The 20035-nt window shown below is 23.3% G+C and overlaps 1 protein-coding gene across 1 annotated transcript; it reads right to left on the bottom strand.

The window, feature by feature from the left end:
- Positions 1 to 1793: 1793 nt before the first annotated feature.
- Positions 1794 to 4127, bottom strand: LOC124946018 (cyclin-D4-2-like). The gene is made up of 6 exons (XM_047486565.1): positions 3605 to 4127; positions 3153 to 3245; positions 2972 to 3070; positions 2630 to 2858; positions 2444 to 2568; positions 1794 to 2243 (listed from the first exon to the last, which is right to left on the bottom strand). Exons 1-6 carry the CDS (start codon positions 3872 to 3874, stop codon positions 2034 to 2036), a joined length of 1026 nt encoding a protein of 341 aa, XP_047342521.1. The 5' UTR covers positions 3875 to 4127; the 3' UTR covers positions 1794 to 2033.
- Positions 4128 to 20035: the final 15908 nt, after the last annotated feature.

The following is a 20035-nucleotide window of genomic DNA, read 5'->3' as shown; positions in this document are numbered from 1 at the left end:
TTTTAATGAAAATTTTCAATGCTAGAGCTCTAACATGGAAACCTTGCTTAATAGGAGAAAATCATATTCCTTCCAATTTAGATTACTAAAGTTACTTCTCTCAACATGCGATTTAGGGTTTTAACTCGAGAAATGATTGTGGAAAAGATTTGAGAGAGAATTACGTGACACACAATCAATCTAATTACACTTTTATCCTTTTTCAGCCAATATGATGACATATTATTCCTATTTTCTCTCTCAAATTCTCTTTTCATATATTTCTCTTAATTAAAATAACTGTACAATCAGCCTTGGAATTTCCCCTAGGCCAAATAAACTCTTTGTAATATGAAGATCAATAAATTAACTTAAAAGATAAAAAAAAATTACAAAATATAATGAACTTAAAACTAATCTTAACGAGAGAAAAAAAATGAAATTAATGGCCCTAACTCCAAAATATATATATATATATATATATATGTGTGTGTGGATGAGAAGGGCTGCCTAAGGCCCAAATCTTGTTGGTTTTATTTAGGACTGATCAGGACTTAAGTTTAAACAATATTATAATTATTGTTCAATAATTTTATATTTATATGAATAAAAAAATTAGTGTGATTATATAGCGCAATAATCTCATTTCATATAAATGGTCATTATTTTACTATAATTTGATAATTGAGAACACAAAAATATAGTGCCATCCCTGCTTTTTAAAGGATAAACCATAATGATTTGAGAATCAAATTCTTCTTGTTCATTGACTAAAACAAATGTATTTTTATGTAATCTTGATACACCATTATTATTATTATTATTATTAGTTGCAGGCCACCATCAGAAAAAGTTAAATCAAAATATAGTTCAGTTACTGTCATGAGATCTACCATTATTTTTTCTTTATTTGAAAATGAATTGGACTTTTGTCTCTTTCATCTTTTCGATTTTGTTTTTCAAATAAAGCTTTTATACCTTGAAATTGGATAGACTTCCGCTCTCCCCCCACTTCAACCATAGACTTATTACTTATACCATTCTGTCTAACTTGGGTCAGAATTCAGATATAATAAAAGAAAAAGAAAATATACATGAAAACTTTAAATATTATATTAAAATTTCAATTAAATGATTTAGCATATTGAGCTTAAATTTTTTAGGTCATAAACTGTTGGGTTATTTCAAAAGTGTAAACATTTTTAAAATTGGATATTTTTAAAGATATTTATAACTTTAGAAAGTTTGAAGGCTTATATAAAGAATTGGGAAATAGTTAAGTGGCTTAAATAACATAATATTTGTAGATACCCACATGCCTCATGAGTCATAAGCCATGACTGAATGACATGAGTCAGGATTGCAGGTGCTTTATCATCAAAACCAAAGAGTCTTCTAACAGAGACATAGAGTCAAACAAAATACTAGTGGGCTATACAAAAAGCTTATAACCTTACTCAAAATGGTTTTCAATAATAGATCAATTAAAAAATAACCAAAATAATCTAAAATAATGAGGATTTTGTCTTATATAAGGTAAAAATAATAAGCCAGGTCTCTATATAAATCATATATAAAATTCTAAACAGTTTAAAAAATAATAATTCCACTCTGTTAAGTTTTCTATTTTTCTAAACAACAAATGAAATTAAAAGAAATATATATATAAATAAGATTGACAAAACAAGACAGTTTGCCATATTTTTCTAACCCCTCCCTCTGCCAATTCATTTCTCTTTAACAAATGAGTGTTCAAACCTTGACAGCCTGCCTATTCCAAATGAGGTCTCACCAGAAGAACAAAAATGTCTACATGTTTTCTCAAAATAATCTGTCCTCCAGTCTAGCTTCCTCATGAACCATCTTATTCATTCATTATCTTTTTACATTACCTGGTTTCATTTTTTACCTATAAAATGACAGAAAGATTTTCACATTTTTTTTTTCTTTTTTTCTTTTAACTATTTTGGAAGACACACCAAAGAAAAATGAAAATAAAAAACTCTCATCCCATCAAAACCAAACTGATAACATCCCATTTAGAGCTTTCCTCTTTAATTAACACTTGAACTGCTCTGCAAAGTATTTGAGCATGACCCAACAACTAGCGATGTTGTTGAAGATCCATCAGTTTTATTATAACTCAAGTATGCAGCATCCAGAACAGCATTAGGACTTTGAGGTACAGATGAGACAGCAGCAGCAGCAGCAGCTACTGTAGAAGAAGCCTTTTGAACAGATTCAAAACACTTGAGCAACCTCTCCTGATTAATTAAAAGAAAACAATCATTCATAAGATCAAACCATCCTTTTAGCTAACCAAATCCATATACAGAAGAACATTCCTTGTCTATCCTTGGGTCCATAATGATACAACTTTATGTCAAAATTATGACCACCAGACAAATCGACACAATTGTTGGCTTTTCAAATATGGACCACCAAAGTAATTTATTATTTTTACCTTTTCTACATAGTGAATGAGTCCGGATATAGATTCCTGAAAATCTACTGTTTGAACTTCTCCAACTACAGACATTGTCACTGCTGCTGCTATCTCAGACGGCTTGAATTCCAACAGATCATTCCCTGTTTTTAATTGTTAGCATTGTCATGAAAATCCAACATTTAAATTCATAGAATCATATACCTTTTACTATCATGTTCAAAATGATTTGGGTTGATTTGTGAATTGAACATCTAGAAAAGAATCTTTTCCCATCATCATCCTTATCATCCTTATTCATCATCTTTCTCTGGAAGAAATCTAGGAAACAAAATGGAGTGATTGCCTTCATCCTCCATTTCAGTGTGGTTAAAACCAGAAGCTCCATTCTCTGGATAGTCTTGCCTTCAAATATAGGTCTATGACCATCTATCTGTTCATCAAATCAGCACAATTTGATCTAAATTAATATATATATTAATATTTTTATAATAATAAAACAAACAAAAAAACTAGGGGAATTTCTTGTTTAGTTTTGTTTCATGCCTGTAAATCAAGAGATAAAGGAACCACAGTCTCTTCCATTTTGGCTGCAATAGACACACAAGCTACAGCCAATAACTGCATCATCCATGCTTTACCTTTCTACAAGAATAAGAATTCTTCTTAGTTTATTTGGTTTGTATTCTAACTTTTAGTTGTATAGTTAAGAGTGAGCAAAACTTACTAGTAATTCTGATTCATAGGCTGAAAGAAACCTGTCCATGTAGTTAATAGACAAATATGCACAGATTGGGCTGAAATTGAAATGGACATGCACCTGTTTGAATTAAAAATTAAAATAAAAAACTGTTATCAATTAAAGAGAAAAAACAGAGTTGGAAAAAAGTCAATAGAGTGGTAAATGGAGCAAAAATTCTTAACATTTTTATTTTTCATTAAAACCCCTACTAGAAAGGCAAAAACAAAAACATCCCACCTAACCCCATCACGGATTTTGTGTGATGAACTTAATAGCTAGCTGGAGAGAGAGAGAGAGAAGAGAAAACCCTTCATCCATGAAAAATTAAAATCACCCAAAAAAAAATATATAAAAAATTTAATGAATCTAGACTGATGATTCTAAAAAAATGGATCAAGAAGAATGGGAATGAACATGAACATGAGCATGAATCAAACCTTTGCAATCCAATTAACAGCTTCGGTTCTACCCAAGAAATCAAAATCCCCATTTGTCAGCCTATCCAGATAATCCCCACTGAGTAAATACTCATTTTCTCTCTCAAGCATTAAACCCATGGATTCATCGGTCACCTCCGGTAGCCTCCAATTGAGGGTTTCATCAAAGTTCTTATCTTGATGATCCTTCTTTCCCCCATCTTCAAAAACGCCGGTGCCGTTTTCTGCACAGAGAAGGCTTGCGCCTACATAGTCAAAACTCGGCTCCATTCAGGTATGGTCTCTCTTTCTTCTATATATGTCCTATCTATTTGCAATCTCTCTGTGTGACAGTGTTTATATAGATATGTGTTTTGTGTATATGGATTTTTAGATTTCACAGTCTCTGCTTAAAATGACACTCTTCTCTGTAAAATAAAATGAATGGATGCAGCAGCAGAGATGGACCAATTCGACTCTTCTAACTTATCGATGAAGACGAAGAAGATTTTACTCAATGAAAGAAACAAGAACAAATCAGATATGAATCTATAAACCCTTCCTCTCTCACTGTATATATGATTTGGTCTTATGCAGGAACAATTGTGTATTCTTATTGGCCTCTAGCCTAGGGTAAATGGGAAGAGAGAGAGAAGAAGAACACAAGAGAAAGCAATTGAAGAAGCAAAATATAAACAGCACCCAAGGAAGAAGGCAAGAGGGAGAGAGATAGAGAGAGAGTCTGGACTATGTGTGTGATGGGAAAACAGGTAATATCCTTCTTTTCTTCTTTCTTTTTACAGTATCTAATTACTATTTTCTTAAATTCTGTCTAAAAATAAACTTTAAAATTATTAATCTTTTTGGTAATTTCTTTTTATCAAATAGGAATTTTTTTGATTTCTTTCATCCATACCAAAAATAATCTAATTCAATAAGGGAAAATGTTTTGAACAAGACTAATTTTGTAATCAAGACTAATTGAAATGATATGCATCATATGACCGTTCTATTATCATCTAAATTGAATATTTAGAAATCTTGTTTATGGATATTTGAATTACTTTATTCAATTTTATTGTAATTAATTCTCGAATCTATTAACTAATTTTCATTGTTCCGAAATTCGTTGTCGTCTAGTGTTGTCACTTTTCATTTTATCATTTACCGCAAATTTAAGCTATCTATTTGAAAATTACCCTTTAAATTAATTGTGATCCTTAGATGTATATATATTAAACAAATAGTAAGTTAGGTTTTAAGTGTAAATATTGATTTTTAGAGTCCAACATTTTGTGTAGAATTTATTTTTGTGCTGATGCACATTAGGCAATTTTGATAATTAAACTAAACAAATAGAATATATTCTATTATTTTAATTGATTATGTCTTGAATTTGCTGTTTACAGTGAATGAAAAAAGAAAAGATGAAATTAACCCATAAGGATGGTATACAGTCATAATATATTTACATTTATTGTTCTATGATGTTTAGACCAAAATAGAGTTTAAAGGATTTTTTTATATATAAATATATATTTATTTATTTTTTCGAGAAGTTTAATGCCAACGATTTAATAATGTACTAGACATTAATTAATTTATGGAAACTGAAAATTAATCTAAAATTAAATTACCCCAATAAATGTAACAAAGGGTAATGGCTGGTGAGTGCCAGTGTGCACTGACCCTACTACTTACTGCCCTTCTGAGTTCTGCCTACTGCCCGTAATATTTTTGTCCATTTGTTCGGGGTAGTGACACGTGGTCTCTAATTTCTACTGTCCTTTTCATTTATTTTTGATTTATCTATGCTACACATAAAAATTATATCCTTCCAATTTTGTCCCTTAAACTGAAAAGGTAATTTTATTTTTGAATCAGTCTTTAAAAATTTTATTTTTTGAATTAATTTTATTTATTTATCATTTAAAATAACATATTTGTATTAATAAATTTATTGTTAATTTCACATTAACCAATTTTAACAAGTTTATACTAAGCAAAAATTTCTGAGCCAAATATTAGTTAAGAATCATTAATTAAGCCATTAGTAAAAAAATAAAATGTAAAATTATGAAATAAAAATGTTTTATTCGATTTATTTATTCGATATATTGATCAATTTAGTTTAATAAATTAAAAATTGGTATACTTAAAAAACACTTAATTATTAAAAAAAATTATATATTAAATATAAGTTAAATTCAAATTATATATTTTAAAAAATATATAATAATAATAAGTGAATCTGTTTGATTTGAGAGTTAAAAAATAGATGTTTATTATTTTCTTTTATAATATTAAGTCAAAGAGTTTAAAAAAAAATATTATTATTTTTTCATATTTAGTTTGATAATTTGATTTATTTAATACAATTTAATTTATTTAATTTTCACATTTATATCAATATTAGACAATTTCTCTTTTAGTTATTACTATTAATATAGAATATAATAAAAACATAAACCATATAATAAGAACTTATTTTACTTTTACTATTTAATATATTTTTATGTAATAATAAAAAAATAATCAATTATTACTTCATAAATATTATTATTATTATTTAATCAATAATAATAATTAAAGATTTCCAAAAATATAAATGAAGCAAATCTTAAATTACATCTATAAAATTAATAGATATTCATAAATTTTAATAATGGTGTATATATACTCCATAACATTTAATTTCTTATTGTTAAATAAATTTTGTTCTTTAAATTATCGTATTTAATTATATTTTTAATATTATATTATATAGTTTTTTAATTAATTAATAATTTAAAATATAATATGAAATTTATAATATAAATATAAATATTTTTATTATAAATTTAGGCCTATAATTCTCTTAGACCTTGTTAGTTAAAAAATCACAATTTAATCAAATATTATTTTATTTTTTCTCATTTATTTTATTATTTTATTTATTAATTAAAATATATTATATTTGTTTAATTATTACCTTACATTTTATTATTATATATTCATACAATTTAAGTTTTTTTATTAAAAAAATAATTATTTTTAAAAATCAGCATAATCATACCTTTTAAATTTTAAATATTCAATTACCAACTTATTACTCTAATTAAAAATTAATTAATAATAATGACAAGTTCTAAAATATAATATTAATAATATAGTTTGGTAAAATGGAGAGTAGATTAAATCTTAAATCATATTTTTATAATTTGATTTTTTTCATTTAAAATTTTATCTATTTTATAAATTAGGTAGATATTCGTAATATTATAATAATATATATTTAATATTAAAGATTACGAAGTTTTTTAATTATAATTAAGAATTTATATTAAATATAAAACATGACATGTCCAATATAAATCTTTAGCTTTATTTTAAGGTATGTTTCATTTTTTTACTGTTAATAGTATAATTATTTGTAATATTAATATTCTAATTAAAACTTGAGGAGTGATAGAGTGAGGGAATTTGGTGAGGGAATGACGTGGCATCACCTTTCATTGGTTGGAAAATGTAAAAGTGGGAGGAAAGAGAGAAAAGAGAGAAATTATTTGATTTTTTCAGCGAATAAAATTATGCCAGTCATTCCCTCACCAAATTCCCTCACCTAATCATTTCTCTTAAAACTTACTTAATAATTACTAACATAATAAATAATATATATATATATATATAATAATGTTTAACTGGTCTTCGCAAAACACTAGGCTACCTTTTTTTTACACTATTTTAACCGATTAAACTAATAATTCTTATATTATATTATCTATATATTTTATGGTTATTTTATAGAAAAAAAAATATAAAGACATTTTTTTGTACAAGTTTTTAGAAAATTTGGAAAAGAAACTTATTTGACAAAAGTTTTGATATTAAAAAAATATATACCCAAAAAAACTTTATTCAAAAAAATTATGATTTGACAAAATATTCATCTATAAAAAAAATTAAACGAGTTAAAAACTAATTTACTTATGTGATATAGTATAAAATTTGTGATTTATGATATGGTGTGTTAGATTTTAAATATTATTTAAATATTAATTTGAGTTATTTTAAAATTTAAGCTTTATAAGATTTATAATAATATTTTTAGAACAATATATTTTTTTAATTTAAAATGATTTCCAATATGAATTTTAGTATAACAAGTAATTAATATCATTAATAAATATTATCACACTTGCAAAAAATATAATTTTATACTCTTTTTTGTTAACTGATCTAATATAAATTCATAAAATATAATAGTAAAATATTGATGTCATTTACTTTATTATAAATTAGTTTTATACTAGGATTTAAAATTATAACTTTTGTTTATTCTATTCTAAGATAATTAATATATAAAAACATTTTAGTTGAGGATAAAATATAATAACTTATAAGTTTCAAGTTTTATGTTCAAAACTAAGTTTTCAATTAAAAACTAAATTATTAAAAAAAATGTTACCAAACTTTAATTTATTCTTTAAAGAAAACAAACCAACCATCACCCTACCCACTTCATTAGTTATATATTTAATATGAATGGAATTTAACATTTTTCATTGTTTTTCATAATTTTGTATGTTTTAAGCTTAAATTCTTAAAATATATTATATTTTATAAATTACTGTGTTAATATATTTTTAGTATAAATCAAACTTTTATGCTTTAACATTTTAAAATATAATTTATTTTATGAATAGTTTTGTCAATGTTTATAATATTTTCCACTTTAAGTTTAGATTCTTATAATATATATTATATTTTATAAATTATTTTGTTAATTCCCTACTTTTGTTTTTAATAAGAATTGAATTTGGCACTAACTTTTTACCGTTTAAACTTAAATTCTAAAAATACATTAGATTTTATGAATCGTTTTGTCAATGTTTCAAGTTTGGTTCAATATAATTAATGGTTTTAATTAATGTTAATATAACTATTATGTACAAGAGAAGTAGCTTTTGAAAGAATCCACATATCAGAACAAGGACCTACTCTATTAATTGTTTTTGGGTAAGTTTCTTTATTTATTTTTATTAAAATATAAGATGAGTTGTATCCCATGTGACAAAATTAAATAAATAAATAATCTCTTATAATAATTCTTACTTATTATAACACTATAATTTGTTGGTTATTAATATATATACAATCTATTGGTAATATGTGTAGATAAGAGATCACAATAAATTTTTGTATCATTTTGGAGGTAACGTGAAACATGTTCTGTAACTATTTTTTTTCTTGAAGTATAAATTATACAAAAACAATATACCACTTATTATTAAAAAATTAATAAACAATTAATTATATAAATAAACTAATTTAAAACTTAAAAGAACCAATTGAATTAAATGAACCATTTTTTTCAAAATCTTAAAGTGTAAAAAGTTAATCACAATTTAATTTAAAACACTTTTAAATTATTACAATTATATCTACTCATTTTTTAGTTAAATAAACTAATAAAAAAGATTAATTTAAAATATATATGTTAAATAGTTTAGTTGGTAATGGTATGTGTAGTTCAAGAACTAGTTATATCATTTTTTTAATCTAATAATTTTTTAATTAATTGATTTAAATTTATAAATGACTTACAAAACTAGATTGTGATTTTGAAAAAAAAAACTGTTTATAATATTAAATATTTAAGGGTCAATTTTTCATTAAAAATATATTAAATTAAAATATAAGTATACGGGAAAGAGGTTACGATAAAGATAAGACCAACTAGACGGTCGGCTTTTAAGCCGTTCTCACAAGGGCATTTACAGTCTACAAAAATAACAATTCAACAAAGTATTAATCCCTATAGTGTTAACCAAAATTTAACCAATTAAAATATGTTATTTGTTATAAAACTAATACAATTTTATTATATTTATTAAATATAGCATAAAATATAAATATTGAATTAAAAAAATAAAATAAACTCTGAAAAGAAAGAGAAATATCTAAAGTATTCTTTTTGTTAACATGACTCAAGTTTTGCTTTAGAGCACTTAAGTTTGTTTATAAGGTATTTGAATTTTAATTCAAATTATCTAGAAATAAATCAATTGATCAATTGAATTATTAAACTAATGTAATTTGTTTATAAAAAAAAGGAAAAAATAATTAAATGTAGGCTCTACGAAACAAATAATAATAATTGGGGTTGGATGTATTGAAGAAATAAAAGGCTTGTTTTTTTTCTCTTTTTTAAAAAAATAAAAAACTTAATGAGAGAGGAGTGCTTTTGCTTTTCCAACTTTATGGCGCGTTGCTTTTTTTATATATATACTTTTATTAAAAAAATTATTAATTTTTTTTAGTTGAAATTTATAGTCAATTGTTATAATGAAAAAAAAATGTAGAATGTTTGGTAGTAGCCAGTAGGACTGTAGGAATGTGATTTATTTGGATTTTTTGTTGTCTGGATTGGATTTAAATAAATAAATATTTCACTATCAATTATTTATTCTATTAAATAATTAAATAATAAAAATATTTTAAACATTACTAAATAAATACATGAAATACATATTTCATCTAATAAGGTATTTATTTTTAACTCTTTTAAATCCTGATATTTGTATAGAGAAAACATTTTCAAATAGTTATACAAAAGTAGAGGCTATAATAAAAAAAATTCCAAAACAATTATTACCAGTGAAAACATGTTCTGTCATAATAAATACATGAAATTGAAGTTTAAAAAAAATTGAAAAATATTCTCAAAATGTCAACTGATTATTTACATAACAGTATCCATTTTTCCTAATTATTGATCTTTTAAACCAAATTTTTGTAATTTGAATTATTCAATTAATAAAATAAATGGCATGTTTAAATATGTTTTATTTCACATTAATAATACAAATTTAACAAAATAACAATAATCTTTCATATTTATAAAAAACAACTAGTGATAATTTAATTTAAATTTTAAAATGAGTCTATATGAAATATAGCTTTTAATTATAAATGGTAGTTGTGTAAATAAAATGACCACTAATAAAAAAAAATTGGTTTAATAATATGAGATTTATTTAAGTTTAAGGTAAAAATTTAATGTTATAAAAAATATATTCTGATATTATTTTTAAAAGTTAAGCTTACCGGATTTTAAATTTAAACATATATTTACTAATTATTTTGGCATAATCACTAAGCATTATAATAAATCTTAAAATTAACAATTTTGGTTTTAAATATGATATAATTTTTTTCTTCTTAAATTAGATACTTGAGAAAATATAATGAAATCTTTAGTATCAAGAATAAAAAGTTGTCTTATTAATTTATGTTTATATAATAAATAAATAGTCTAAAAACTATCATGCTCACAAAAACAAGAAAATGATTATGGATATTGAAACATATATAAGTTATACTGGATGAAATATTATTAAATTTGTTAATATATAATTATAAAAAAATATATATTATTTTATTTAATCAATACTCATATTAAAAATATTATTTAAAAATAAATAAAATTTGTCCACCTTCAGCTTGAGAAAAAGGGATTTCCAAACAGAATCATATCATTTATATGTTGATGACATTACAAACCATAACCAAGATTTTGATTTTATTATAATTATATAGCAAAAAAAATAGTACCATTATAATTTTACTAATTTCTTATTAATCAAACCCTTTTTAAAATATAGCTAGTTTGATGTTTATTATATTTTTTATTAAAAAAATTATATGTCAAATTTTATTTATAATTATATGACTATTCAATTCGTCAATCAAAACTCTAATATTATTTATATTTTATTTTTATAAAATTTTAATTCTAAATATAAAAAGATATTACATTAATCCAACCAATTAAAAATCCAAAAATATACTTTTTCATTAAACAATTTATTTTTCAAAAAAACATAATAAAATCATAAATAACTCGACCTAACAAAAAAAACTCTTAAATATTAATTTTGTTATCTTAATTAAATAAGTGATATTAAATATTTTTTATACTACTAAGATAGTCCAATGATAAAGTCGGGTTAAGAGACTAAGAGGTCTCCGTTTGATTTCACTTGAAAGCATTTTAAATGAAAGCGAAGGACATAAAATGTCATTCTAGTTTTCATAATAAAATAATCAATAATTTACTTTGGTTGATTATGGTTGAGATTGATTAATATTTATTAATTTTGGTGGCTCAACTTGTAAGTTGTAATAAAAGATTGACTATATATTAAGCTCATTGTTCACATGTTGATTATTGTCAATTAGTCCAACCACCAACAAAATTAAGAATAGCCTTCTTCTTTCACAAACACAATCTTAAAAATAATGACAATATGCATAAAAGTAAGTTGCAATAAAATTTAAGAATTCAAATATAATTAAAATCTAATTAGCATCAAAACTCAACTATAAAGCAAAGACCCGAACACATAGTAATATATCAATATAATCTGCAATATAAAACTTAATTACAATAAATAAAACAAAGCTTATCAAATATGCATTCTCATTACTCAAACTCGTTTGAACATATGAATTATCAACATAACCTTGAAACATCATCGAGATAGAAAAACTCTCATAGTGATATCGTATTCATTTAAACCTTGGGAAGCCCGTCTATCTAATGCGTGCACATCTTGTCTTCTTCCCTCCGTACCCCCAATCATATGGACACTTGTCCTAGTTCGACCTTCATTCATATTCATTAGCACATGCATTAATAAATATACATCTCACCCAATTAAGCTCATTAATTATGCCAATCTTCAACAATAACACACATTGAACACCTAAAATACCTTATAAAAATTATAAGTAATTTTGTGAGATCCATTGAGAAAATGAGAGCACAACATGAGTTGTAGTGGTTTTGTCATCCCAATTTCCTTTTGTATTTTGTGCATACTTTTTCGTTTTTTTTAGGTTTCTTTTGTCGGTTTTGCTCAATAAGTTATAAAATTGATAATATTAAATAAAAACACTTAATTGTCCTATAATCGCCCATAAAATGTCATATCTTGGGCTATAAGCCTATAATAATTACAACACTCCTTTATAAATATTAAATAGAAAAATAAATTAAAGTGCATTAATAAAGTTGTAGTAGAATTATGATTACATAATATGGAAAATTTAAAATACCATATTTTTCATTGAAAGCCTCCCACTTTATGCTTATTGTTAACTTTGGATCCTTTGTTTCATGCATTGGTTAATTGATTGGGACATCTCCATTTACCCCAAACAGAATACCACCACTTTAAAAGAGACTTTTAAAGGACACAAATTCCAAACCCTTTTTTCTCACCCTAAAAAAATTGTTTTTATTTTTTTTAATTTTCTATTTATATTGTTGCTTATCTCGCTTTCGAATTCACCTTTTAATGCCATCTTTAATCTTTTTGCAGAATTTTTACCATCAAAAATTCCCCCTTTGAACCAAAGTATGAGACCCATATGGACATGTCAGGCTTTGCTAATTGGCCTCTTTTTTCATGCACTTATTTTTTAGCAAGATTCACATCCCACCCTTTTCTCTTTATCCTTTTTACGTTAGGGTTAATTTCTTATTTACACATTTTATAAAAGTTCTATTTACTTTTTGGAGTTTCAATTTAGATTGTTTTGTCCTTTTAAGAAGATCGAATTTTATATCGTGTAATTTGATGCTCAAATTATCAGATGCATGATCATGGATGGATTAATGTGTGAATTTGTTTGCTAAGTAATTATTAAATGTCATATATTTGACTAATTTAAAGAAAAAATATGAATCACTTTACTCTTCTTTTACAATGAATAGTCAATTTAACGATAAATTCTTGCATAGTTAAAATTATTAAGTTCAAAATTTAAATAATACATTGAAAATTTGAGTCTCGTATTATAAAAGTATCATAAGTTTGAACCCAAAATAGTAATTGCGTTTCTTTATAAAATATGATGTTTTTTAAGTTGTTTATAATATAATTATTATTTTTAGTGTTTTTGTACATCACAAGTATTTAGTCATATTGCAACATCTAATTATAAATATATATATATATATATATATATATATATGAGGAGTGATAGAGTAAGGGAATTTGGTAAGGGAATTTGGTGAGGGAATGACGTGTCATCACCTTCATTGGTTGGAAAATGTAAAAGTGGGAGGAAAGAGAGAAAAAAGAGAAATTATTTGATTTTTTCAGCGAATAAGATTATGCCACGTCATTCCCTCACCAAATTCCCTCACCTAATCATTTCTCTCTCTCTCTCTATATATATATATATATATATATATATATATATATATATATATATATATATATATATATATATATATATATATATATATATATATATATATATATATATAATTTAGATCAAATTTATCAACTTACACAACTATTTACTTACACATTCTTGTCAAATTAGGACATCTGTCTATATGTCCATATTACCCTTTAAGTTTGAGAAATAGTCAATACTACATCTTTTATAAACATTAATTTTCCCTAAAAAAACATTTAATTTATGATTTTTTAAGAAAATGTTAAAATGTTGAGGTACATATTTCAAATTTTTTTTTTCATCTTTATGATATTTCTCTTTTAGTTGAGACCATTTGGATACCAAAATATATAGGATTTGTTTGAAATACCCAAATTTGGAATCAAGTTTATATTTAAATATATCTTAATTATATATACTAAGAAATCTAATAATATTTTTTCATTCAAATTCAATTACACCCAACTTTTGCTTCATATGTTTCCAAATAGGTCCAATAGTTTTGTTTATATAAATTAAAATTTCTTTAAAAAAATCAAATTGATAGCATTTTCAACTAATAAAGCTCATTTTGCCCTCGAACTATCGTACCTTGTGCATGTTGAGTGGCTATGTAAAAAAACATTTTTAGATTCTAGTATTCTACACAAGGACAGAAAAATACTTTAACTAGCATATATTATAGGAGGCTACTTAGATCATTGACTTCTAAAATTACCTGTCTACATTTTAGTGTAGTTATTTATTTTTAAATCCATATTGATAAGATAATAAAATAAAATTTGTTAAAGTAGTATTATAAAATGAAACCAAAAGCAAGTCTTAAAGGTTGCATTTAAATATTAAACAATGTGAGAATTTTAAGTGATATGAAACTAATTTGGACATGAGATTTGGCCTGTCAAATTGGTTTGAATTTGGTGGGGTAATCTGAAATCATTTTAGTCTTACTCATTGATGGGTGTTATTAATTTCTTATAGAATGTCATTATAAAATGATTGTTCGATAATGTGCTTAAATTAAACAATTTTCTTTATTTTGACAAATCAAAGGATGTATATATATATTGTGTCGTATCGTTGAGAGACTGAGTACTCATGTGTCAATTGTAACGAATTAACCCAATTGTAACAACTCTCGTTGTGGTGCTTTTGAGATCTCCGGTCTCCTCTGTTAAATGTTTATCGATCTTGAATTAACTTCTCACCTTACAAATTTATAGAACGAATTTGTAGCTGGCAAAATGATGTTGTCTTGGTACGAACAATGTTGTAAAAGAAACTCAATAACATATTAAGAAACTCTTCCTCATTTGGCTATTGTTTATGCATAGATAAAAAGAGGAGGACCACAAAGTAAGTAAATAGTAATTAATTTTGAAAATTGAAGAGAGACTCTTGTCCCTATTGGCCATGGATTAAATTTTCAGTCAAAATCTGAATTATGCTTAGTTAGATTCGATCTTAATTAGAGAGAATCTTGGCATTGTGTTTTCTTTTGTGCAATGGAGAACGTGGTGGTGGGATTGATTATTATTATTAATTTGATTATACACTTTTACTCCAGAATTTTAGCATATATTTTTTACTAAATTTCAATCTTATGGAAAGTTCCTATTTTGTCCTTGAAGCTTATTTAATATTGGGTTATTAAAATTTTTTATGAAATATTTTGATGGTTAAAAACTTAAAATGATAAGTGATGTGATAACATGTTTTATTAAAAGATCAAACAAGCTTTTGGAATTTGCATTCATATTAATTAATTTTGCTGTTATTATCTTGATGTTAATTTATTACTTGTATATTATAGAGTAAAGTGTAGATTCATTCTTTTTGTACAAGTGACAATATTAGTTTCTTTTAATTGTTAAATTGGACTGCACAAATAATTTATCAACATTATGTGAATAATTTATTGACATTTCAAAAATATTACACTAACAATTTCTACATACAATATTACAACTTTAATTTTTCACTACCAAATTAAGTGGTAAATTGAAGAACACATAATTATTCCAATTTTTAACATGACTAACATAAGTGTCAATTATATAACATAAGAACAAACATCACAATTTTTATTATATATATATTAGCTGAATTGAAAGATTGAGAATCAGATTGGGATATTAATGGTGTCTGGACTCTGGACTGAGTTTGTTTGTTAATGGACCGGGCCTTATGGTGGCCATGTTGTTTGCTGGGCTTGGTGTTGAGAGTGGGCTCATGATATTATGATATTTTGTAAAAAAAGAAAAATGATTCATGACTTCTAAAAGATGAATGGTAAAATTATGTGGATTAATCGTAGTCTTAGTTGTTATTTTGAAAGAATTATGGGATGTGTTTAATCTCATATTGATTTTATAGACTTCAATTGCATGTGTTTTATGAAAATATAATAAGAATTTTTTTAATAAAATTCATTGAAAAAATTAGGAAAATTAACCATGAGTAAACCCAACTAGAAACGGATACTAGATTTGAGAATAGGGCGGGTTAAAAAAATTGGGATGAACGTAAAGAAATAAAGGAAAAAACTAAATAAATATTTCATCAACAATAACTAAATTGAAAAAATTAAAGAATTTTGAAGTAATTTCAGATTAATTTGTTTAAAAAATAAAATAAAATTTCTGTTTTTTTGGGTGACTAAACCCCTCCGTTGTCTACCTCTCTTAAAGCTTACATTTGTTTGTTTCTCTTTTTTTTTTTAAATGGTTCGTTTAGACTTGTCAATATTGTTTGAAAAATAATCTTTAATGAATTATATTTTTATTAAAAAAAATTAAAGAAAGAGTAATTTAACTGACATATTATTGTGTAAATAATTAATTACATTACTAAATCAAGACAATAATTTACCAAAACTATATAAAATAAAATAATAGGTTAATTAATGAAGTATTTGATAATGATGTGAGTGGAATTTTTCTAAACTTAATATTTTGGTTGACAGATCTATAAATGCTAACAATAACTCTTCTGGTTTTTGTTTTCTATTCATTTTATTTTATTTTATTTAAAAAATAATATTTTGAGCTATTTTTTAAGTAAATAATATTTAAGAAATACAAAATAAAAATATGATCGATAAAAAGTGGTCCTATCACATGAGAAAGCATATTAACATAAGGCATTTTGATTCCATATATCTGGTTATGTGGTTTAATAAAAATAAAAATAAAAATAAATAAAAATAAAATAAAAATAGAGCTTTCAAAATTATGAATTAGATATTTTGTATAGGGTTGGTTATTATTGAAATTTGAAGTACACAGCTTCTTTGAAGATCATACCGTTATCACTCATCAGTCATCACAAATGGACAGCTGGCATTCTTCACATAACTGCCCAAAAACACTTTTTTTTTTTTCTGGCTCACATGAATGCTTTGATTTATTATATTTATAATAATATTTTTTTCCTTAAAACAAAATTTGAAAGGGTATTATCTTAAAAAAAAATACTAATAAAACTCAATTTTATTATTAGTTACGAATAAGGACAACAATGAGACAGATTAAAACGGTGAATGCTTTTACCTCTCTAACTCATTATACTTTTTAGAGATTTTTTAACTAACATCCCGCCTCATTTCTTTTGAGAATCTTTACAGACACTATTATATTATATTTAAGAAAATGATAAAATTATATAAATAAATATTTTAATATTATATATTTTTTTTTATAAAAATTACACATTATAAATAATAAATATATTTATAATGTTATATATTTAATTATGTTTATTAGTATTAATGACAGAATTAGTATGAAATCAGGAGAAGAGAGAGAACATATGTATCAACTTTCGTCCCATCCCGGTTAATTATCGATAAAAAAAAAAAAAATCACCTCTATTAAGACAAATTAAAAATTCGGAAACTAAATAAAATTATAATCCCTAATCCCTAATTCTTAAACCCTAATCTCTAATTATGTCCTTTATATAGGTTGCATCATTTACTTGGCACAAAATTATTATATAATTAAAAAAAGAAAACAAAAACTACTCTCCCATATGTCATAATTTTGTTTTAAAAACTAACAATGAAAAAAGCTACTACTTGTTATTCCATGATCTTGTGTATATAAAATTTTATTATATATATTATTGATTTTGAGTATTGATATATTATTAATTAGATTTAAATTAATTAAAGATAATATTTAATTATCATACATATATTTTGTTTAAAAAAATATATAATAATGCTATATAATTATATTTTTACAAAAAAATATGGGGAAGAAAAATATAAATATATAAAGTTAAGGGCATACTTGGTACGTGATTTTTCTACTCAGGAATGAGAAAGGGAATGAAATGAGATGTTTGGTTAGTTCAGGATATTGATTTGATTCCCGAATACTCAGAAATCATCCAATCCTCTCTAAATTGGGAGGAATGAATCTCATTATGGGGTGATACACTTTCTCTCTCATTATTACCACTCTCCTATTTTCTCTCTCTCATAATTATAATTATAATATTATATAATTATTTTATATATGTTATTTTATAATTAACATAATAATAAATTTTTATTTATTTATAAAATAAATAATTTCAATTATTTAAATAATATTAAGGAATCATTTAAAATAAAATTTTAATAATAATTACAATAACTAATAATAATATAATTAATTTTAAATATTATATATTAATAATAAAATTAAACTAAATTAATTAAAATATAAAACTAAAAATAAAATAACAATTTTATATAAAAAAATATTAATTAAAGTTAAATATAAAATATTTTAACAAAAATTATTATTAAATAAATCATACCATATTATAATATATTATTAAATAAAATATTATATTTAATTTAAATATATTTATCTAATATATAATATTTGTAAGACTTTATCTTATATTATTTATATTTAATAGATAATTATTTATTTATAATTAGTAAAAATTAAAATATTCATATTTTTTTGTTATAAGTATTTTTATTTTGAAAAAATATAATTAATATGATAAAATATTAAATGTTTATATTTTATTAAATTATGTGACTTAAATATTTTATATATTTTAAAAAAATATGTTATAAAAATAATAATATTTTTAATTTAATACAAAAAAAAAATTAAAATATTAATCATAATTTTAATAACAAAATTATATTTATAATTTTTTTCTTCTAAATTCAAACATTATCAATGGTAATGAGAATGATTAAAACTCTTAACTAAATACTACACTTCTATCAATCATATTCTTTCTCATTCCACACCTCTATCAATTTCAATCCTATTCCCATTCATTTATTTGAACCAATCCCCTCTTAAATATAAAAAAATATATATAATAAAATCTTGTAACATGTATTATTAGTTAACCCTTTGTATCTAGTTTGCTGTATAATATATATATATATACATATATATATATAATGACAAAAAAAATAAAATAATATTCAATTATCATACTAATTAATATATTTTTTAAAATAAATACTGATGCAATAATATAATTATATTTTCAAAAAGCTTTACTTACTCTGGAGTGGAGTCTATGTTGTATAATTGAGTTTGTTTATAGAGAATAAAGAAATGTAGAAACAGAAATAAAGGAAAAAAAATATAATTTCATTTGTTTTAATGGAGTACAAGTTGACAAGTTGTATGCTTTTAAATACTAAATAGTGTATATATAAAATATTTCAACTAAACATTTAATTTAATATAAATAAAATTGTATTATATACATAGTGTTATACCACATTATCAAACAAAGACAACATTGACAGCTAATGTTATTGTACTTTTTTAGTTCGGCATGTTATTGACAACATTGACTCTTTTGTTTATTATATTTTAGGTGACATTAATAACCTTGTTTGAAACTTTCAATTTCTCAAACTAATTCATTTTGTTCATTTTTTTCTCAAATTAACCTAAATTCACTTATATATTCAAACTCTTTTCTTAACTTTTTGTTAGAATATATATTTTTTTAATTATTGAATTATTTATGTATGATTTTACAATAATTTTTCTTTTACTTTTTTAGATATTGTGATTTTACTTAATAAATTAGTTCAAATTAATATAAGGTATAGGCTTATAAGATAGTTAGGGTTGGTATGACCCGTGTAAATTAAATAAATAAAATAATTTGATTAAGGATAAGAAAATTATTGAAAATTTTCATATATTATATATTTTTAATTTATAAATATCAATT

The sequence above is a fragment of the Impatiens glandulifera genome, chromosome 7 (assembly GCF_907164915.1).
Source record: "Impatiens glandulifera chromosome 7, dImpGla2.1, whole genome shotgun sequence".
In the NCBI taxonomy this organism is placed as follows: domain Eukaryota; kingdom Viridiplantae; phylum Streptophyta; class Magnoliopsida; order Ericales; family Balsaminaceae; genus Impatiens; species Impatiens glandulifera.
This window is presented reverse-complemented; position numbering and strand designations above follow the sequence as displayed.